A 19,542-nucleotide genomic window follows, 5' to 3' on the forward strand; every position below is an offset into this window, starting at 1 on the left:
CACTAGGAAAACAGTTACTTTGCATATGAGTATGAGGCTGATCCTCATTCTTGTCTATCCCCTAAACATGCTGAGAACTGGCACATTGAACCACATGATTTCTAAGAGATAAGGGCTATTGTTAAGCTTTAACAAACTAGAACTCATACATTTCTTTCTTCTACTGCTCTTTCATTAAAGAGTTTTCAGTCCTTTCTTTGTGATTGGGATTGTAAACAATTTTTCAAAATTAAAGCTGTATTTCTGGTGTACGGATGTTTCATAACTTGTCATTAGACTTTTTAGATCACTAATTACAACAGACACGGGAACCATTACTTTGAGAGCAGCAATAAATCATTAAGAACATGTACAAAAATTTTAATTCTTTTGGGCAATGATTACAGGGCCATTTTAGGGTATCATACCTTTGTAGAAGATTCCTTTCGTCTAAGAAAAGTTTTTGACATTATAGACTTTAATAGTTCCCATCGATAGTATACAACCTGTAGTACATTAAAGTATAATTCACCTAGAGAAAAAAATTCTCAATTAAGAAAAACGGTAAAACAGAAATACAAAAATTAATATATATGATATAATCAATAGCATAATAAAGTTAAGGCTCAAGACCAGTGAAAGGGAACATAGTAAACATAGGTGAATCCAGAGTCAAAATGCTAAAACAAATTTTAATTTTAATGATTATATCTGTGTCAAATAATGTATGGTGTAACAAATGTAAAGTATTTCATATGAAGTCGATAACCAAAGAAAACAAAAAAATCACGTATTTCTATACCCAAATTTTGTAATTAAGAATGACACCATTTTATTTGTGCAGTTTTTATGTAGAAAATTAAAATTTCCCTCATTTTGAATTACAATTGCAGTTTTCCATTACCAAAATTTCCAAAAAACAAAAAACCCCAAAACGCGACTATACAATGAATTCAGACTGATCATTCATTTTGGACAAAGACTCTACATCTTATTGTAAATTTTCCTATAACTGTTTTTCTTATCTGAACATATTAGGAAATTTTGGAGCGAGACTATTTTCCGACTTTCCTAATTCTTCAGTGTTTACACAAACTAGTAAATTCATCGATTTCAATTCGGCCAGGGGGAAGTTTTTTTTAAAGATCTATGGACTTATAAATTGAAAGATATATTGGACCTTTTTAAATAGTTTGGAGGCACATATAATGTGCAAATACTTCCACACACTAGGAAACAAATCGTACACATACACGTACAAATTATTCACGATTAGAGAGGTTTTTGCTTTGGAGTTTCAAAGAGGTACATAAACGGGAAAATACACGTATTTGGGTAAACATAGCTGGCAGGTAGAAACGAAAGGCGCGGACTGGTGTTACGGTCAGGAGTCTTTCAAAAACAAGACTAACAATTACCTCCTTTAAATAGCAGGTTAACTGTCCTTGATGCCAGGTTCCTGAAAAGAAACGTCAGAGGTAGACGGCACCTTCGAGAATATCTCTAGCAGACCCACCACCACCCTACACACTGCACACTGTACAGGGGATACTAATCTCAGATAGTCGTGCAATGGAACGCTGCTAATCAGTGGAGAGACGAGAGAGGCTCGCACGCGTCGGCTCCCCACCCCTCTCATCCCCAAGTAGGATGGGCAGGTCGGGAGGAGGAGCGACGTGAGGCCAAAAGGCGTAGTCTCAAGTCTCTAGGACACACATATACCGCGGCCGCATCCACGACGGCCTTACTTGCCGGTAGCTGCATGCCCTCGTGGGCGGAGGAGCGAAGGCGCCCAGGACGGGCTCCAGGTCGGAAGGCAGCCACCGGCCCTACCCCGGCTCAGCGCCGAGCCTTGCGGAGGTCCCGCCTCCCGGGGACCTTTCGGACCCATCGGCGCTTCCGCGACACGACCCGAAGGGCGGGAGCAGCCAAAGGAGCGAGTGACTTAGGCATCCAGCGCTCTGCCTGACCCGAATCGCGGACCCGACCTATGTCCCTGCCTCGGACCGTGCGATGAAATCGTGTCATAGAAGGCCAGGTAACCATTGGGCGGTACTAGAAAGCGGAGATGGGCTGCGAACACCGCGCTGGGCCTGGAGGACCGCGAGCCCACAGGCGCTCGCCGTCGCCCGCCTTCCGGCTCCTCCCTATTGTGCTTAGAGCGCGTGTGCCGAGGTTCCCAGAGCCGTCGCGGAGAGGACTATGTTGCTTCCGAATATCCTGCTCACCGGTCAGGGCGCGCGGCGAGTTGGGGCTGGACGGTGGGGCAGGCCAAGGACACCGAGTGCTCTGGGGCTTCGGGCCCCCGAAGTGGGGGTGGGGGCGCGGTCTGGCACTCTGTGTTCTGTTTAAAAGCTAGTCGAGGGCCTGGAGGAGTGGCAGTTTGTGCGGGCCTCGAGACCCGGCCCTCGTGACCGTTGCGGGAGGCGGGGGGAGGGGACGCGGAGCGTTAACTTTGTTGGCCAGAGGTTGCTCGGTGAGGTGGAGAGCTAGAGAATCCAGCTCCCCTTTCCGGCAAGCTGCCTAATCTGTCTGAGTTTGGTTTTTTGTTTATAAACTGAATGTTGATTCTTCTTGTAAAAGCAGAATTGTCTGCCTTTTAGCGAGATCATGTAAGATAGTGCCTGCCTGGCCCTTAGCAGGTCTGTTAATGGTGGATACTTTAGTCCTTAGGCCTTCCTGGTCCGTCGTTCATTTTTTTTCTTAGTAGATTTCGGTAAAAGTGTTCGAATGTTTGTGGCATACGGTGATTCATTTGCTGTATGTGTTTGTCGAGTTGGCTTCACAGGCTTTTTTTTCTTCCAAGAAGAAAAGGCCATCTGCTGAGCACTTCTATTCGCTTCTGGTGTAAGGATGCTGTAAAGATCCCGCAGGGGCCTTTCTTGATCTTTGGATCCACACTCAGGGAGCCCGTTATATATAAAGGGTACCAAAATACATCACAACGACTTTAAAGGATATTATTGTTGATCATTTAACTCTGAAAATATTTGTTAAATTGTAGCAGTTAGTAGCATCTTAGAACATTCGTGTAAAAATCTATTGGGCGTAGTGCTATTGCAACACGGAAAGATTAAAACACTCTTTGTGGAAACAAAGCCATAAAGTTATTATCTAACAAAACATAAACTTGTTGGTGGCTCACAATTCCTTTCAGTTTCTGAGAGTTGTAGATTAGCCTCTCAACAAATTAGTATTTAGACTTTAAGATTACTTAAGGGGAAGATTTTACAACATCTGAATCGTTTGGGTCAGACTGTCCTATTTTGTAATATTAAGCCATTTTTAAAATTTCAATGTTGTTAGAAATCTAAATGTGAGCACGTTATCGAAAACGTGGTGAGTCCAGGGTTCAAACTTGGTGTATTATAGTAGACTTGAGGTAAATGTTATTGTCTTGAATATGGAGGCTTGATTCGTCCCTGTTATCTTGGATTGTAATGATCAGGTTTTATTATTTCAGTGGCATTAACCCTGAACAGCTGAAAATTATGCCTTTATTTGTCTTGAAATATAATTGATATTTAAAAAGGAAAACGAAAAAATGAACAATGTCTACAAACGTTTATAATACAAATGCCTTTCACAGTATAGCATTGCCATTTATGTAAAAGTGTATATATATGCCTCTAATATGTATGTACGTACACACATACATGTCTAGTGTGCCATCATGTATACATTTACATGAATGTATACATAAACACATACGCAGAGGACTTTGTTGGAAAGATACATAAGAAATTGGTTTACAGTGGTTGCCTCTAAGGAAGAGTATGGGGGGTCAATAGTGGAAATGAGAGTTGTCTTTTATATTGCTTAAATTGTTTTCACGAAATTGGTTTTTAAAAAATTAAAGCAAATGATGATATTAATTTATGTGAGATGGTTAGTTTTACTCTGGGAATTTCCATAGTGTTGGCAAGCAGTCTGCAAATTGGCATCAGAATCATGTAAGCCCCACTCCTGATAGAATCAGATACACTGGATGAGATTCTGACATCCAACAGGTCTTGATTAGGTCATGCCGTATGTTAATATGCATTAGGATTGCTAATTAGGAAGCGTTCCATCTTAGTTGCTAAGAACTTTAAGAAGGGCAGATAGGTAGCTAAAGTCTAATAAGTATTTGTTGAACAGTATTTTTCTGTGGCTTGTTTTCCAGGTACACCAGGGGTTGGAAAAACCACGCTAGGCAAAGAACTTGCAACAAGATCAGGACTGAAATACGTTAATGTGGGTGATTTAGCTCGAGAAGGTAAGGGACATTTTTGTTATTAAATTTATTTTCAGAGAGAGAGAGAATGGAGTATTAGTAGTGTACTGTGAGAGGATACAAAAAGCAGAGAAAAATTGCTATTAAGAAATTTATGCTCTTTTGGGGACCCACAGAAGTAGAAAGTATTAAGTGTCTAAAGCCATATCCTGGTTATTTTGACCATTACATTGCCCCCACAATTGGCTAGCAGTTCTTGTGGTCAGTAATGATTGAGAAGGTTTCCATTAAGAGATTGGATTTATATAATCTGAATATGAGGCAGAGGGAGAATGTTTTGAACAACAAAGGTTTGGGTGGTGCTTAGTATATCTATGGAGACAGTGATTATATTGATCTCACTGAAAGGACAGATTATTTTGAAAACAGACAGTAGGTAGGACATAACTGCTCTATGGTATTTTTACATATTTATTTGATAGTTGCTTGTTTGCACAGAACTGCACATATTCTAAAATGATACATGTTTTTTACTTCTTTTTCCCTGTTTTCTCTCATCATCTATCACTCTCTTATTCTGTTTTTATCTTTTTATATTCTGCAATGATTTCTACAGGGTAGAAACTTAATAAATTTCAGTAAAAGGAACTTTAAGTGTGCCTCATTAAAATTAAAAAGATTAAACATAGATTTTTTAAATTTAAATATATTTTTTAAAAATTTAGCATATATTTAAATTTTTTAACGTTCCCGACAGTCGCTACTAAAGTAACTATTTCAGGTTTGACCTAATGTACATATTTTTTTCAAATGACCTAAGTCTGATCACCGGATATCATGGAGTCTGGCAAGATGGCTTCTCCCAAGAGCATGCCGAAAGATGCACAGATGATGGCACAAATCCTGAAGGATATGGGGATTACAGAATATGAGCCAAGAGTTATAAATCAGATGTTGGAGTTTGCCTTCCGATATGTGACCACAATACTAGATGATGCAAAAATTTATTCAAGCCATGCTAAGAAAGCTACTGTTGATGCAGATGATGTGCGATTGGCAATCCAGTGTCGTGCTGACCAGTCTTTTACCTCTCCTCCCCCAAGAGATTTTTTATTAGATATTGCAAGGCAAAGAAATCAAACCCCTTTGCCATTGATCAAGCCATATTCAGGCCCTAGATTGCCACCTGATAGATACTGCTTGACTGCTCCAAACTATAGACTTAAGTCTTTACAAAAAAAGGCATCTACTTCCGCGGGAAGAATAACTGTTCCACGGCTGAGTGTTGGTTCAGTTACTAGCAGACCAAGTACTCCCACACTTGGCACACCAACCCCACAAACCATGTCTGTTTCAACTAAAGTAGGGACTCCAATGTCCCTCACGGGGCAAAGGTTTACAGTACAGATGCCCACTTCGCAGTCCCCAGCTGTAAAAGCATCAATTCCTGCAACATCAGCAGTTCAGAATGTCCTGATTAATCCATCATTAATTGGGTCCAAAAACATTCTTATCACCACTAACATGGTGTCATCACAAAATACTGCCAATGAATCATCAAATGCATTGAAAAGAAAGCGTGATGATGATGACGATGATGACGACGACGATGATGATGACTATGATAATTTGTAATCTAGCCTTGATGCATGTAACATGTATACTTGGTCTTGAATCCACTGTACTGAGATTAAACATGCATGCTGGATGTTTTCAAGTTGTGTTTTAGAAAAGTGAAATAGTATTTAATGAGTATAGTTACCATACTTTTAAATTGAGATGTTGGATTTTCTATAACGGGATTCATAATGGTTTTTCATCGGCCCTTAATTGTGAAAAATAAAGTTGTCATTCTTCACTTTGATGTTGGTACTTTGGCGATTGTTTATGGAAACAATTTTCTCCATCAGCAACAGGAATAACAGTTGCAACAATATGAAATTGTTGTAGTCTTTTTATTACCACTAGAGTGTCACCTTTAGTGTCTTCAGATATTTAAATCATAGTATGATCTCTGATGTATAAGTCACTCTTATGGTTCATTTTGTCAACTTGCTGAAGTGTAATCATGTCTGTTTTTTGGAGAGACCATTTGGTCAGGATTTTTATTCATAGTGAATCCTCATCTCTTTGTATTTTCCTGAATTGTTCAATTTCTTCTTAGGTCCTATTTTCTATCCCTTTGGTTATATTTAAACCCTTGATGTGTCTCAGTATCTCCCCACTTTAAAATTCTAAAAATGTTTTTTTCTAGCATTACCTTTTGCAGGTCAATTTTCTGCATCTTTACTTGATACTGTAAATCACTATCATGCTCATATTTTTAATCCAGGTTAGGCATTTAAGTCACAGTTAATAAAACTTAGGTCTTTATTTGCTCTTGTATGTCTACTCAGTTTCCATTTTATACTTTTATGAAATCTGGTTTTGTTTCTTTGCCTGTTGAACTCTATTGTTTTTGTCAAGTGATTTCAGTCACATACAGACAGTCATATCTTCCAGTCCAAAATCACCCACTCAGTTTAACACTTCTAAACTTAATGAGGTTGCTATATAATCTACCATAAGTAACATTGCAACGAACAGTAACACTAGTCCATGGGATCCTCTCCTACATGTATTTGTGTATTCATACCATTTTAGCCAGCTATGTGGTGTATAGTCTCACCTATCCTCTTTGTATTTATTGAGGTGGAATTTAAGCCTTAAAGGAAAAGTGATTTTCCCCATCCTGCATTGCCAGATAAAGGATTTCTGGTCTGACTTGACATGTTACATGAGGTACTTTTTAATGTTTCTCATAATGTACTTGATTTTTTTTTTCCTTGGATATCATTTGAATATACTTGAGACTCTCTAGAAAATATTCTTGAGACATTCAGCCTCTTTTTTTTGCAAATGGTGATACTACTTTAAAGGAAACCATGCAATCACCTATAAATCAGTGTTCTTTAGCTAGGGGTGATTTTGCTTTTCAGGAGACATATTTCAGTTGATTTGTGCAGTTCAACTCCATGTATGTGGAATCCATGTATGTGGAAGGCCAACTGTAGTTATACACAAATGTTTGACTTTTCAGGAGGTTGGTGCCCCTAATTCCACATTGTTCAAGGGTCAACTATATTTGTAAGAGACCATCCTTATGCCATTTGGAACCAAGACAGGAAAAAAATTAGTTGGGGAATTAAGGTTAATAAAACTATTAGGAGTCATTAACATGGCGTGATTAAGAATGCTTTCCTTACCATGTTCTTCCAGTCCTCAGATACCTCCTCACTTAATATCCTTTCTCATATGCAATCATATAATGACATTTAGCAGCATCCTTAATTTTCCTGCCACCAGTTGATCAGGCTGAAGCCTCTGTTCCTAACCCCAGGATGCCTGTAGATCTCAACAAAGTATTACATTGACATCGGATCCATTTCAAATAGAAGAGGTAAATTGTAAAGTATAGATGGACCCTCACATTAAAATCTTTTCTGTTTCTAACCTAGGGGCTGGCAAACTGCTGCTGTTTTGATAAGAACCACTAGCCAAAGACTAGCTCACAAAGCCTGAAGTGTTTTCTAACTGACCCTTTCCAAAAGTTTGCCATCTCCGCTCTCACCTCTTTTGTGTCCCATTTTTTCCTTCCACTGGAAGCCTTTGCAACTAACTTCTCCATTGGCCTCTCCTACACTTTTGCAGTCTTTGCATTTGATTTCACTGCCACCATCTTGTAATTCTGCCCTTCCCTATAGTAATTTCATTCACTTAGAACTAGTCACCTTTTTGCTGATGACTGTTAAATTTATAATTAAAACTTAATCCAATTTCTAGACACCTAAATGTAACCATCTGGATAGTTCCCAGACATCTCCAAATTAATGTTTAAAAAGTACATTCCTATCCCCCACACACAGAAACACATTGATACACTAGACAGATCCATTTGCCCTTTAAATCCTGATAGTTCATCTGAAAAATTCCTGTGGACCACTATCCCATTCCTAAGACTATTGGCGCCGTGTTTCTCTGATACCCCTATCCAGTTCTCAAGACCATTTGTGCCGAGTCTCCTACCTATAGTATCTCTTCCCTCCCTCGTCTACCCCATTGTGTCCTTTAAAAAAAGCAGGAATAACATGACTGGAACTTTGTGCTGATTAAGTCCATCCTCCTCAGTGAAATATAGGAGATTATGAACTGGTCACAGTCTACCTTCATCCTTAACCTGCAATCACTCTCCTATGTCCCCTACAGTCTTCCCACAGCGCACTATTCCTCATATACACTGAGAATTTTTCACTTCCACGTCTTTATGTATGCCATTCCCTTACCTGTAGATACACCCTTGTCACACTTTGGTGCCAATTTCTCTAAGAATTCATTGCTCTTTGAAGGCCAGATACCAAAGCTCTCCATCCTAAACCAATTAACTTTTTGTACGGATTGCATTACAGTTAAAGGCTTCTTGTTGGATTGAAGTATATGTGGTAAATATGTTTCCAAAGAAAAAAAATCTGAAAATGTCAAATATTAGCAATAGCATCAAAACATAATCAGCATCCCAATATCTTTAAAGGACAGCTTTCACATGAGTATACGAATTCTAGGATGGCAGTTAAAACATGATACAGCTTGACTAACGGCTAGGAAGGTCTTTTAAAGTAAGAACTTAACCTTGTAACTCTGGCTCCACAATCAATTATTCTGCATGTAATATGTTTTTAAATAAACAAGAAAATTGAATAATTTTTTAAGCTTTTGGTAATTTAATCAAAGCAAGCCTATTCATCTTTGCTAGAATAAGATCCTGTGAATAGACTATAAATTTGACCTCTAATTGAAATTTTCTAAAGTACAAATGTCTATTTTTTGAAATTTGAAATGAAGTTTAGAATCTATTTCTTCCCATTTCCTGTGGTACAATCATCACTCACCTAAAATTCAGTAGCCTTGATATGCTATCTATGCTTCTGGATTTGCTTCCTTCCAACTTGTTCTCACAAAGCAAAATGATTTTTAAAATTTTGAAATCAATCATATTTCATGCTTAAAATGCTTTAACTGTTTTCCTTTGCCTTAGGATAAAGTCTAAACTCAATGCAGCTCTCAAAGCCCTTTTTGACCTAGCTTCAGTTTACCTGACTCCTTAGCACCTAATTTCTTAACTATTCTGAAAGACTCCCTCCTTTGAAAGAGAAGAGCCTAACTTCCCTAGTCTCTCTGCCTTTGAATATCTTGTTTTCTGTTGAGAATAGTCTTCCTTTTTTTTTCCTTAGCTAACTGCTTCAAGTTTCCTGCAGGAAGCCTCCCATAATATCCCATGTTTATGTTCCTAACATAATAGGTGTCCATTTTATATTTCCCATAGCACCATGAACCATACCATTAAAAAATACTGTATAATTTCCATGTCGTCTATCCTCTCTCATTTTATTGTAAACACTCTAAGGGAAAGACTGATTTGTTTTACTGGTTATTTTGTTCACTATTATGTCCTCATTACCCTTAAGACATTGGTATATGGTATTCGATAAATGTTTTTTGAAATGAATGCGTGAAAGCTTGGATTACACTATTTTATTAAAACATTAACAAGATTTAACAAGTCCTGCATTTCAGCATTGCAGTATAGACTTTAATTCTAAAAATGTAACAATAGTTGTCTCTATTATAGACAGCATATATTTTTAAAAATTTCCCTAGTCTTCTAAGAGTCAAGGTTTTAAAATATAAAGGTACCTCAGCATTTGTCTACTCCAGACTCCCACACAGTACAGAATCAGCTGTAGGTATTCATAGATTTTGTGGCATTATATAAAAAAAGAGTTTTGTAAAAATAATACACAGAAAAATTGCTCCAAATCCTAATTTATTTCCATCTTTTGTTTTTCTTCTAATCTTTGTCCCTATTGCAGACAACTTTGAATTCTTCTTTTTATATTTTATTACTTATATCATAAGCATTTACTGTGTTACTACTTAGTCTATTCTACATAGTACTGGGCAGAGGCCACATTAGGGGTCTATAGAGCTGAGTGGCTTATATGCCCAGAATCAGTCCACAGATGCTCCAGGTAAGACAGAGAATTAAAACTGCTTCTGGCCTTCCACTAACCCTCAGGACTACCCTTTAATATTACTTTTGAATTCATGCTCATTTTAACCTAATTTCAACCTGTGCCAAAATATTAAGGGGAAGAGGTGGGAAGCATATTCCTAGAGATGGCTAAACAGATGATCTTAGCCTGCCTTATTACATACCTCCTAGTGATTCAGGTGAGGGTAGGGTTGGTATATCTCACCCTCTTACGTAAGACTCACTTTGAAAGGCAGCTTTGACTCATTGGAAAGTTATGTTAGGTTTAAATCTTCTTTACAACCGCCCATCATCCTTGTTTTGCCTTCTGAAATAAGACTTTTAACACTTGGCTTTGGGGGATGCTGAAGATTGAGAAGTAAAGATATTATTTCAGATCATCTGGGTACTGACTCCACTTCCTTCCTCAAACCTCATAAAGATGTGACCTCAGTGACAAGAGGGTTAATTTCTGGAATCAAGAACTTGTTTTTAATAAGTTTCATATCCTCAACCTAATAAGTTTGGAACTTAATCTCCTGTTAATGTGTGTGAGAGTGTATCCATGTGACCCCTCTTCCCATTAATCTATAGGTCACCAAAAATAATGCGATTCTCTTCTAATAACCCCATAAATTCTAAATTGTCTATTATTCATTCTTTAGTTTTAATTTTGATAAACAGTTACAGATATGTCACTATCCAGGTTTCCCAACAAAAAATTATAATCATTACTGTTCTTTATATTTGTTGTCCATGTGACATCTCGTGTTAGTGCCCTCTCTTGTCTCTAAAAGAGTAATTGGTGATACATTTCCCTTCCTGAAGTCTAGAATTAATTGAAAATTACTGAAAGTTACTTAGAAAATACTACTTTAACAAGCCAATGTAAATCTCTTTCAGGGCAGTTATATGATGGCTATGATGAAGAGTATGACTGTCCCATTTTAGATGAAGACAGAGTAAGTACAATTTTTAAATAAAGTACACATTTTAAAAATTTAATAGAAAAGTTGACATCAGTTTTTTTTAAAGGAGCATTCATCTTTTTTTCTTCCCCCTTGCTTATAGGTAGTTGATGAGCTAGAAAACCAAATGAGTGAAGGTGGAGTTATTGTTGATTATCATGGTTGTGATTTCTTTCCTGAACGCTGGTTTCACATAGTTTTTGTATTGAAAACAGATAACAGTATATTGTACAAAAGACTTGAAACAAGGTAAGAAAGGGAAAACATTGAATTCTTAAAGTATAATATAAACTTTTATTCAGGTTCTTGAAATTGGCCATTGTGACTACTTCATTTGTTCTGTAGCTGTAAACCAGATTTGCATGCTACCAACATTCTGAATCTAAAAGAAGAAGGGTTGTATCACACAGGCAGTAATTTATAACCATGTAGATGAATACCCTGACTGACAGTTTGATTCGGTAGAATGTACTATTTAGCAACCCTATTCAGTCATGCTTTTTCCTTAATGTAAAACCTTGCTAGAAAAACAGCCAACCCAATAACATATTCTTACCTATTGAATGAACATTATCCAAATTATCCTCACAATAGGAATGGAAAAGCTTATGAAAAACTAAAAAAAATTGACATTTTGCAACTTTTAACATATTTGAGTTAGTCCCTCCAAGAGTATGTCACACTTAATCCAGAATAACCAAAAAGAAATTAAAAAAAAAATTTTTTTCAATTAGAGTTGACATTCAATATTTTATATGCAAGTGTACAACATAGTGATTAGACATTTATATAATTTATGAAATGATCCCCGCAATTAGTCTAGTAGCCACCTGGCTCTATATATAGCTATTGCAACATTATTGACTATATTTCCTCTGCTTTCCTCTACATCCTCATGACTATTTCGTAACTACCAATTTGTACTTCTTAATCCCTTCACCTTTTTCATTCAGCCCCACAACCCCCTCTCATCTGGCAATCACCAATTTGTTCTCTATCTATGAGTCTATTTCTGTTTCGTTCATTTATTTTGTTGTTTAGACGCCACATACAAATGAAATATATGATATTTCTCTTTCTCTGTCTGACTTATTTCTCTTGGCATAATATCCTCTATGTCTATCCATGTTGTCACAGAAATTTTTAGGGAAAACATTTTTTCACTGTTTTTTTAATTCAATCTTTGAGACAATAGGAATTCTAAGAGGAATGTAAAAGGCTGTCTGAGGTTCAGAATTTGTGTTTCTCACTGACTATAGTCAGCGCTGTCTAACCACCGCTGGATAGGACACCTGCAAAATCCTTGAACAAAAGAGTATAGTAGAAAACATACTAGCAAAGTTAGGTTGGAGCTAGACCTAAAACTTTAATCATTTTTCTTTAGGCAATGAAAAGCCATTAAAAGTATTTGAACAGAGAAGTAATAATGATCATATGGCATATATGCTTTTCTTCAAACAAGTCAATTTAAAATTCTATTTAAAAATTGCCGTTTTTTGTAAATGGCCGAAGACTGACTATGAGAGAACTAGTCTTGTTTTTAACTATTGAAAAATTACAAGGTAATCACCTTTTAAGAAAAATTTGCATTCCATACAATTCATCCATTGAAGTATACAATTCAGTAATTTTTAGTATATTCACAGAGGTGTGTATCCATTACTACAATTTTAGAAAATGCTCACCCTCCCCCCACCCACAAAAATATTCCTATACCCTGTAGCAGTCATTCTCCATTTCTCTTTAGTCCTCCAGCCCTAGGCCACCAGTAATTTACTTTCTGTCTCTGTAAATTTGCCAATTCTAGACATTTCATATAAATGAAATCATACAATATGTAGTCTTTTGTGTTTGGCTTCTGTCACATAGCACAGTGTTTTCAGATTTCATCTGTGTTATCAACATGCACCAGTACTTCATTCCTTTTTATTATCAAATAAATTTCCATCATATGGAATAATGATTTGCCAAAATTTTTCCCCATTCTATGGGTTTTTCATAGTTAATCACCTTTTAAATAGTTCAATTTAATTTTGATTGTTACAAGGTTTAAAAATTCAAGTTTGAATTTTCTTTATATTTTCCCAAGCTAGTTGGTTGGCTAATTTACATATTTGCCTAAAGAGTACCTAAGTTATTTTTTTTTTCAGTGTCTTTGGAATTGGTAAAGATCCATCTGTGTTATCAAGTACCCAATTAGAATATGGTATTCCAATCATATGCATTTTATTTTATTGTATGTCAGCCATTTATTTTATCTGTCTATATCTAAACTCTTCTAATTCTTTTGAAACCTAGGACCGTAACTATAGACTTCTTATTTATCTTATAGCTCTGAATTTGGCTTGAAATAGGTAGATATGTTTGTTAACTGACTGGCTGACAAATTGTGGGGAAAAACATTTTTGGACAAACCTAAACACTAGTCCTTAGTTTAACCCTCTTGTCAAAAAAAGTCTCAAATTTTAGGTGCCAATCTTTTTTCTATAGGAAAAGAAACTACACGAAGTATTTTTGTGTGTTTTTCATGTATTCAAAATTGTCAGGATTCTGGTATGTTTGTAAAATTCCAGTTTTTGCCATTCAATTTACATTTTATATCTTTCTCTTGACTACTTCTAGGGGTTATAATGAGAAGAAACTAAAAGATAATGTTCAGTGTGAAATTTTTCAAGTTCTTTATGAAGAAGCATTAGCATCCTACAAAGAAGAAATAGTGCATCAGCTGCCCAGCAATAAACCAGAAGATCTAGAGAATAATATCAGTCAGATATTGAAATGGATTGAGCAATGGGTCAAAGATCATAGCTCTTGATTTACAAGATTGGCCACTTTGTAATCACTCTTGATATTTCTCACATCATATAAATTGTCTGATTACCAGTAAAACTTTTAAATTAAAATTGTGCTACAGAACTAGTAGGTGGATAGTATAAAGGTTTCTGTTTGTTTTTTTTTTCTCCATGAGAAAGCTAAACACTCTTAAGTATAATGAATATATTACAGATTGAGAATAAAAGGTCTCATCATTTAATGCTTCAGTTGCTAAAGAATATATAAGTCTGACCAAATGAGTGGATAGATATCTTCTAAGTTTATCATAGAAGAAAATGAAGATGATCTCTTAAAATAAAACTAAAGTCTACAGATAAAGCATTGGAGTGTTCCATTTTTATTTCTTCTTTTAGAAAAAAGGAAATGGTAGTACATGTACACTGTGTAAAATTCAAAAGGTACAAAAGGGTATACATGGAAGGTAAATTTTCCTTACAGGCCACCCTTGTTCTTTAGCCATCCCAGAACCTCTCCCTTTAGGAAATGTTACCTATATGTCTTCAGAGATTTTATGTGCCTGCTAAGTGCATTGTGTGTGTACTTTTTTTTTTAAGCATATGATAGCATAGCATACCATGTAAACTGTTCTGTATTTTCTTTTTTCATTTAATATATTTTGGAGATTATACCACCTCAGAACCTACAGACCTCCCTATTTTTTAAAAAATTAAAATACAATTCACATATAAAATTAACCATTTTAAAGTATACAATCCACTGGTTTTTATATTCACAAGACTGTGCAACCAACAGCACTGTAATTCTGTAACATTTTCATCACCCCACCGAAAAGAAATCCCATACCCATTAGCAGTCCCTTCTCATTCTTCCCTTCTCCCAGCCCCTTGCAATCAATAATCAACTTTGTCGATATGGATTTGTATATTCTGGACATTTCATATAAATGGAATCATGCAATAATGTGGCCTTTTGTGTCTGGCTTCTTTCATTTAGTATTCAATGTATTCAAGGTCATCCATGTAGCCCGTATTGGCACCCTATTCCTTGTTATGGTGAAATAACATTCCACTGCATGGCTATACTGCATTTTATTTATTCTATCAGTTGCACAATTGGATTGTATCCTTTTTTGGTATTATTAATTGTGAATACTTGTGTACAGTTTTTATACGGATGTATGTTTTCAATTCTCAGGTAGATACATAGGAGGGAAATTGCTGAGTTTAACTTCTGAATACCAAACTGTTTTCTAAAGTTGTTGCATTACATTCCCAGCATCCATGTATTAGGGATCTAATTTTTCCACATTCTAGTCTACAGCTGTGCTACCCTGAACAAGCTGGATCCTGTCTGATCTCAGAAGCTAAGCAGGGTTGGTCCTGGTTAGTACTTGGATGGGAGACCACCTAGGAAGTCCAGGTGTTGTAGGTGTAAGAAATAAAAATAAAAAGAGATTGTAAGCTGACAAGGTCCTTGCAATCTGTGAGGTCAACCAAGAGTTGCCTCGCCTTAAAAAAATATTCTTGCCAACACTTACTACTGTTTATAATAGCCATCCTGTGGATGTACAGTCACATTTCATTTTGGTTTTGATTTAATTTCCCTAATGACTAATGATGTTGAGGCTTTTTTCAAATATACACATTCTTGCTAACACTTGGCTACTGTTCATAATAGCCGTCCTGTGGCTGTATGGTCTTGATTTACATTTCCCTAATGACTAATGACGTTGAGCCTCTTTTCAAATACCTATTAGTCATTTGTACATGTTACTTGGACCCCTAATCTTTTTAATGTTTGCATAGAATTCTATTAAGGATGTGCTAAGGTTGATTTAAACAATCCCCTGTTGATAGATATTTAGGTTGTTTCCAGCTTTTCACTATTACAATGATGTAAGAAATAATAATACATATATTACTATGTGCTAGGTACTCTTAAACACATTTCAAAATTTTCTTAATCCACATGACTACCATCTGAGGTAGGTATTATTATTTCCATTACAGGTGACAGAATCAAGACACAGAAAGGTTAAGTAACTTACCCAAGATCATGGCTAGAAAATATCAGAGTCAGGATTTCATCCTAGCAGACTCTTACCTATTGAGTTGTGCTGCCTAATGGTTATATGGTTTTGCACATGAGCAAGTTTATCAAGTAAATTCCTGGAAGACATATTGTATGCAAACGACATTTAGTAAACTCATTTTAATAAACAGATTGCCTATTATGTATATGCAAGACTCCATGCAAATCACTGCTAGGGAAGACCTCCCAAGATAAGTTCTTGACCTCTAGATGATCTTAAAGTAGTATACAAAGGTGATATACACAAAAGGACACTTTAGGATAGATTGCAACAAGTACCCTGTCAGAGATTGTAACACGGAGATTGTAACACAATGAAAGAACTGAAGAGAAAGATTATCTTCTACAAAATATCAGAAAATAATGAATGATAAAGGATGCAGAGCCTTCAAGAATGGGTATGGAGGTAAAGAAGAAAGATTACTTGGTCAGGTCCTCTGCCTATTTTTTAATTGGATTGTTTTCTTGTTTAATTGTATGAGTTCTTTGTATATTTTGGATATTACCCCTTTATCAGAGATTTTATTTGCAAATATCTTCCATTCAGTTGGTTGCCTCTTTGTCTTGATTTGCTGTGCAGAAGCTTTTTGGTTTGATGGTCATTTATTTTTGCTCTTACTTCCCTTGCCTTTGAGGTCAATTCATAAAATCCTCTCTAAATCTAAGACCCATGAGTTTAATACCTATGTTTCTTCCATACAATTTATTGTTTCAGGTCTTATATTTAGGTGTTGATACCATTTTGAGTTAATTTAGGTATATGATGACAGCAGTCTAGTTTCATTGTTTTGCATGTGACTTTCCAATTTTCCCAGCACCATTTATTGAAGAGGTATTCTTTTCCCAATAGGACATACAAATGACCAACAGACATGTGATGTGAAAAGATGCTCAACTTCACTAGCTATTAGAGAAATGCAAAGCAAAACCACAATGTGATCTCACCTCACACCTGCTAGATTGGCTATCTTCAACAAGACAAGTAATAACAAGTCTTAGGCTGTGGGGAAAAAGGAACCCTCATACACTGCTGGTGGGAATGTAAATTTGTACAGCCACTATGGAAAACCGTATGGGGGTTCCTCAAAAAATTAAGACTAGAATTATCATATGACTCAGCAATCCCCTTTATCCCCAAAATTTGAAAACATTTATTTGTTAAGATCTATGCACCTCCATGTTCGATGCAGCATTATTCACAATGGCCAAAACATGGAAACAACCAAAGTGGCCTTCGATAGATGACTGTATAAAGAAGACGTGGTCCATATATACGATGGCATATTAGTCATAAGAAAAGATGAAATACTGTCATTTGTGACAACACGGGTAGATCTCGCGATTATCATGCTAAGCAAAACAAGTGAGAAAAAGTTGAGAACCACATAATTGCACTCATACGTAAGATATAAAACTGAAAGCAACAAACAAGCAAGACAAACAAGACTCATAGACACAGACAACAGTTTAATGGTTACCAGAGAGAAGTGGGGCGGCAGGGAGGTAATAAAGGTAAAGGGAGTCAAATATATGGTGACAGAGAAATTTAACTTTGAGTGGTAAACACACATGCAATATACAGATGACATATTATTGAATGGTACACTTGAAACTTATATAATTTTATTAATCAATGTCACTCCAATAGATTTAATTAAAAATAATTACTTGGACTAGAATAATATCACAAAGAAAGGCGCTATCCAGTACTACAAATCATATGTAATGAGGATAATTACTTCATTGGGCTATTGTAAGGATTAAATAAATTGTGCTTGGCACATACTAAGCACCATATATGTGTTTATTATTATTTTTAGTAGTATAAATGACTGTTTTGAGAAGACTGTTGTCTTTTTATTATGGTAATCAAGTGATTGCTAATTATGTTAATACTAATATTGACTTATAAAATATATGAGATTTTCCTTAAACAGATGGGAGATAATGGAATCTAATACAGAGCTAGACACCTTTTGGGAATTTTATAAATATTAATATACTCACTAATTTTAGTCCTAGGTTTGCACATAAAACTAGAGGCAATGCTTTAACATTTTATAGTTTGAAATGCTTTAACATTTTATAGTTTTAAAAATAACCTCATTTGTTATTTGTCTCTGGGTTTATTCGAACCTACTTGTTAACTTTTTAAATAGGCCAATTTAAAACAAACTTAGGGAGATAAATGTGCCCAATTTTCAATCATTTTATAATTCTGTAAATGAAGCTTAATATGAATTATTCTGTTTCTCAAGAGTGCCTTAAGATAATAAGCTTTAGTGTATGCATAACCAGTGTTTTTTTTTTTTTTCCTTATGCCCTTTTTGGTATATTTTTATTTTTGTGGGCTTTGAAATAGGGATTTGGCCTTACTTCATCTTTGTATGCATTCTAAGCATGTCCTACCACCAATCCCTACCAACATTTAAATTTGTCCTTAACACAGAAGTGATAGGGTTCAAAACTGCTGAGAACTGTTTATTCTTTCTATGGACTGGGAGAGGGCAAGGTAAAAAACATTGCTGTTCTTAATAACTTTCATTGCTATATATGTGAAAAATATCATTAGGAGTCTTTATATATACCTAGGCTTTTATTTAAAATTTAGTTCTTTAACTCTTTTGACGACATAAATCCCTTTGACAGTCTGAATTAGCCATGAACTCGCTTCCTGTAAGGAAATATAGATATATATATATTAATACACAATGTTGCTTATGTTTTTCAAAGAATCACAGACCCATGAAATCCATCCAGAGGTTTACTATTTAAGGGGTTTCAAAAATTAATTTGTGAAACAAGACCAGTGAATAAAAAGCATATTGGTCATCCTGGAGTTCCAAGTCAGTACATTAAGCAAGAAAATAAAGATATACAGAGCTGACAGGAATAAACTATTCTCAGTCAACACGATTACTTTTTCTGAAATTCCAAAGAGAATCCAAAGTAAAGCTACTTGAACTAATAAATGACTTTTAACAAGGTCACAGAATACAAGACCCAAAAGTCAAGCGCATTTCCATAGAGTAGTGCCAAACAAGTGGAAATTAAAATTAAAACAATATCATTTACAATAGTACCAAAAAGGATGACATGCTGAGATACATGTCTAACAAAATATATGCAAGATCTGCATGCTAAAAATTCAAATAAGAGAAAGATCTATGGATATACCATGTTTGTGAATTCCAAAACTCAATATTATTAACATGTCAGTTTTCCCCCAAATTGATCTATAAATTCAATCTCAATAAAAATCCCAGCATAAAATGAAACTTGATAGTTGATTCTAAAATTTATATCGAAACACATAGGAACTAGAATAGTAAAACAATGCTGAAAACAATTTATGAGAAAATTTAAAGACTTAAAGTATCATTTCAAGATTTGCTATAATAAAGTTTTAAGTGAATAAAATTATT

At 35.6% G+C, this 19,542-nt stretch overlaps 3 protein-coding genes and 1 pseudogene across 9 annotated transcripts in view; 3 read left to right on the top strand and 1 right to left on the bottom strand.

The window, feature by feature from the left end:
* RAD17 (RAD17 checkpoint clamp loader component) overlaps window positions 1–1,898 on the bottom strand; it is a 35,461-nt gene extending 33,563 nt beyond the window's left edge. For 2 of the 4 annotated variants that reach the window (XM_036225556.1, XM_036225559.1), the window contains exons 1-3: window positions 1,728–1,898; window positions 1,398–1,438; window positions 408–511 (exon numbers count right to left, since the gene is read on the bottom strand). In XM_036225556.1, coding sequence (XP_036081449.1) covers window positions 408–511; window positions 1,398–1,438; window positions 1,728–1,870 — 288 coding nt within the window. In that variant the 5' untranslated portion in view covers window positions 1,871–1,898. Of the gene's footprint in view, window positions 1–407; window positions 512–1,397; window positions 1,439–1,727 lie in introns of those variants that run through there. The other 2 variants (XM_036225557.1, XM_036225558.1) reach the window with 2 other exon arrangements.
* An 8-nt stretch (window positions 1,899–1,906) lies between these two features.
* On the top strand, window positions 1,907–14,990 carry AK6 (adenylate kinase 6). Of its 4 annotated transcripts, none has more exons than XM_016122208.2 (5): window positions 1,907–2,017; window positions 4,145–4,237; window positions 11,166–11,224; window positions 11,334–11,479; window positions 13,853–14,990. In XM_016122208.2, exons 1-5 carry the CDS (start codon window positions 1,993–1,995, stop codon window positions 14,043–14,045), a joined length of 516 nt encoding a protein of 171 aa, XP_015977694.1. In that variant the 5' UTR covers window positions 1,907–1,992; the 3' UTR covers window positions 14,046–14,990. The 4 variants fall into 4 exon arrangements, with proteins under 4 accessions (XP_015977694.1, XP_015977691.1, XP_015977693.1 ...); XM_016122205.2 differs by lacking the exon at window positions 1,907–2,017 and adding an exon at window positions 2,025–2,240; XM_016122207.2 differs by lacking the exon at window positions 1,907–2,017 and adding an exon at window positions 2,095–2,209.
* On the top strand, window positions 2,131–6,568 carry TAF9 (TATA-box binding protein associated factor 9). Its single transcript, XM_016122203.2, has 3 exons — window positions 2,131–2,209; window positions 4,145–4,237; window positions 5,016–6,568. The coding sequence occupies exon 3, from the start codon at window positions 5,033–5,035 to the stop codon at window positions 5,828–5,830; it is 798 nt and encodes a 265-aa protein (XP_015977689.1). The 5' UTR covers window positions 2,131–2,209; window positions 4,145–4,237; window positions 5,016–5,032; the 3' UTR covers window positions 5,831–6,568.
* Window positions 14,991–15,338: 348 nt separating the features above from the next.
* LOC118607518 lies at window positions 15,339–15,457 on the top strand (annotated as a pseudogene).
* Window positions 15,458–19,542: the final 4,085 nt, after the last annotated feature.

This window comes from Rousettus aegyptiacus, unplaced genomic scaffold (genome assembly GCF_014176215.1).
Source record: "Rousettus aegyptiacus isolate mRouAeg1 unplaced genomic scaffold, mRouAeg1.p scaffold_m13_p_8, whole genome shotgun sequence".
NCBI lineage: Eukaryota > Metazoa > Chordata > Mammalia > Chiroptera > Pteropodidae > Rousettus > Rousettus aegyptiacus.

Bases quoted from the DNA above. Each gene is read 5' to 3' on its own strand.
- TAF9 (XM_016122203.2), top strand. From the start codon at position 5,033: ATGGAGTCTGGCAAGATGGCTTCTCCCAAGAGCATGCCGAAAGATGCA.
- AK6 (XM_016122205.2), top strand. From the start codon at position 2,048: ATGGGCTGCGAACACCGCGCTGGGCCTGGAGGACCGCGAGCCCACAGG. The intron at 11,225-11,333 runs GTAAGTACAATT...CCTTGCTTATAG, and splicing joins CCATTTTAGATGAAGACAGA to GTAGTTGATGAGCTAGAAAA. The intron at 11,480-13,852 runs GTAAGAAAGGGA...GACTACTTCTAG, and splicing joins TACAAAAGACTTGAAACAAG to GGGTTATAATGAGAAGAAAC.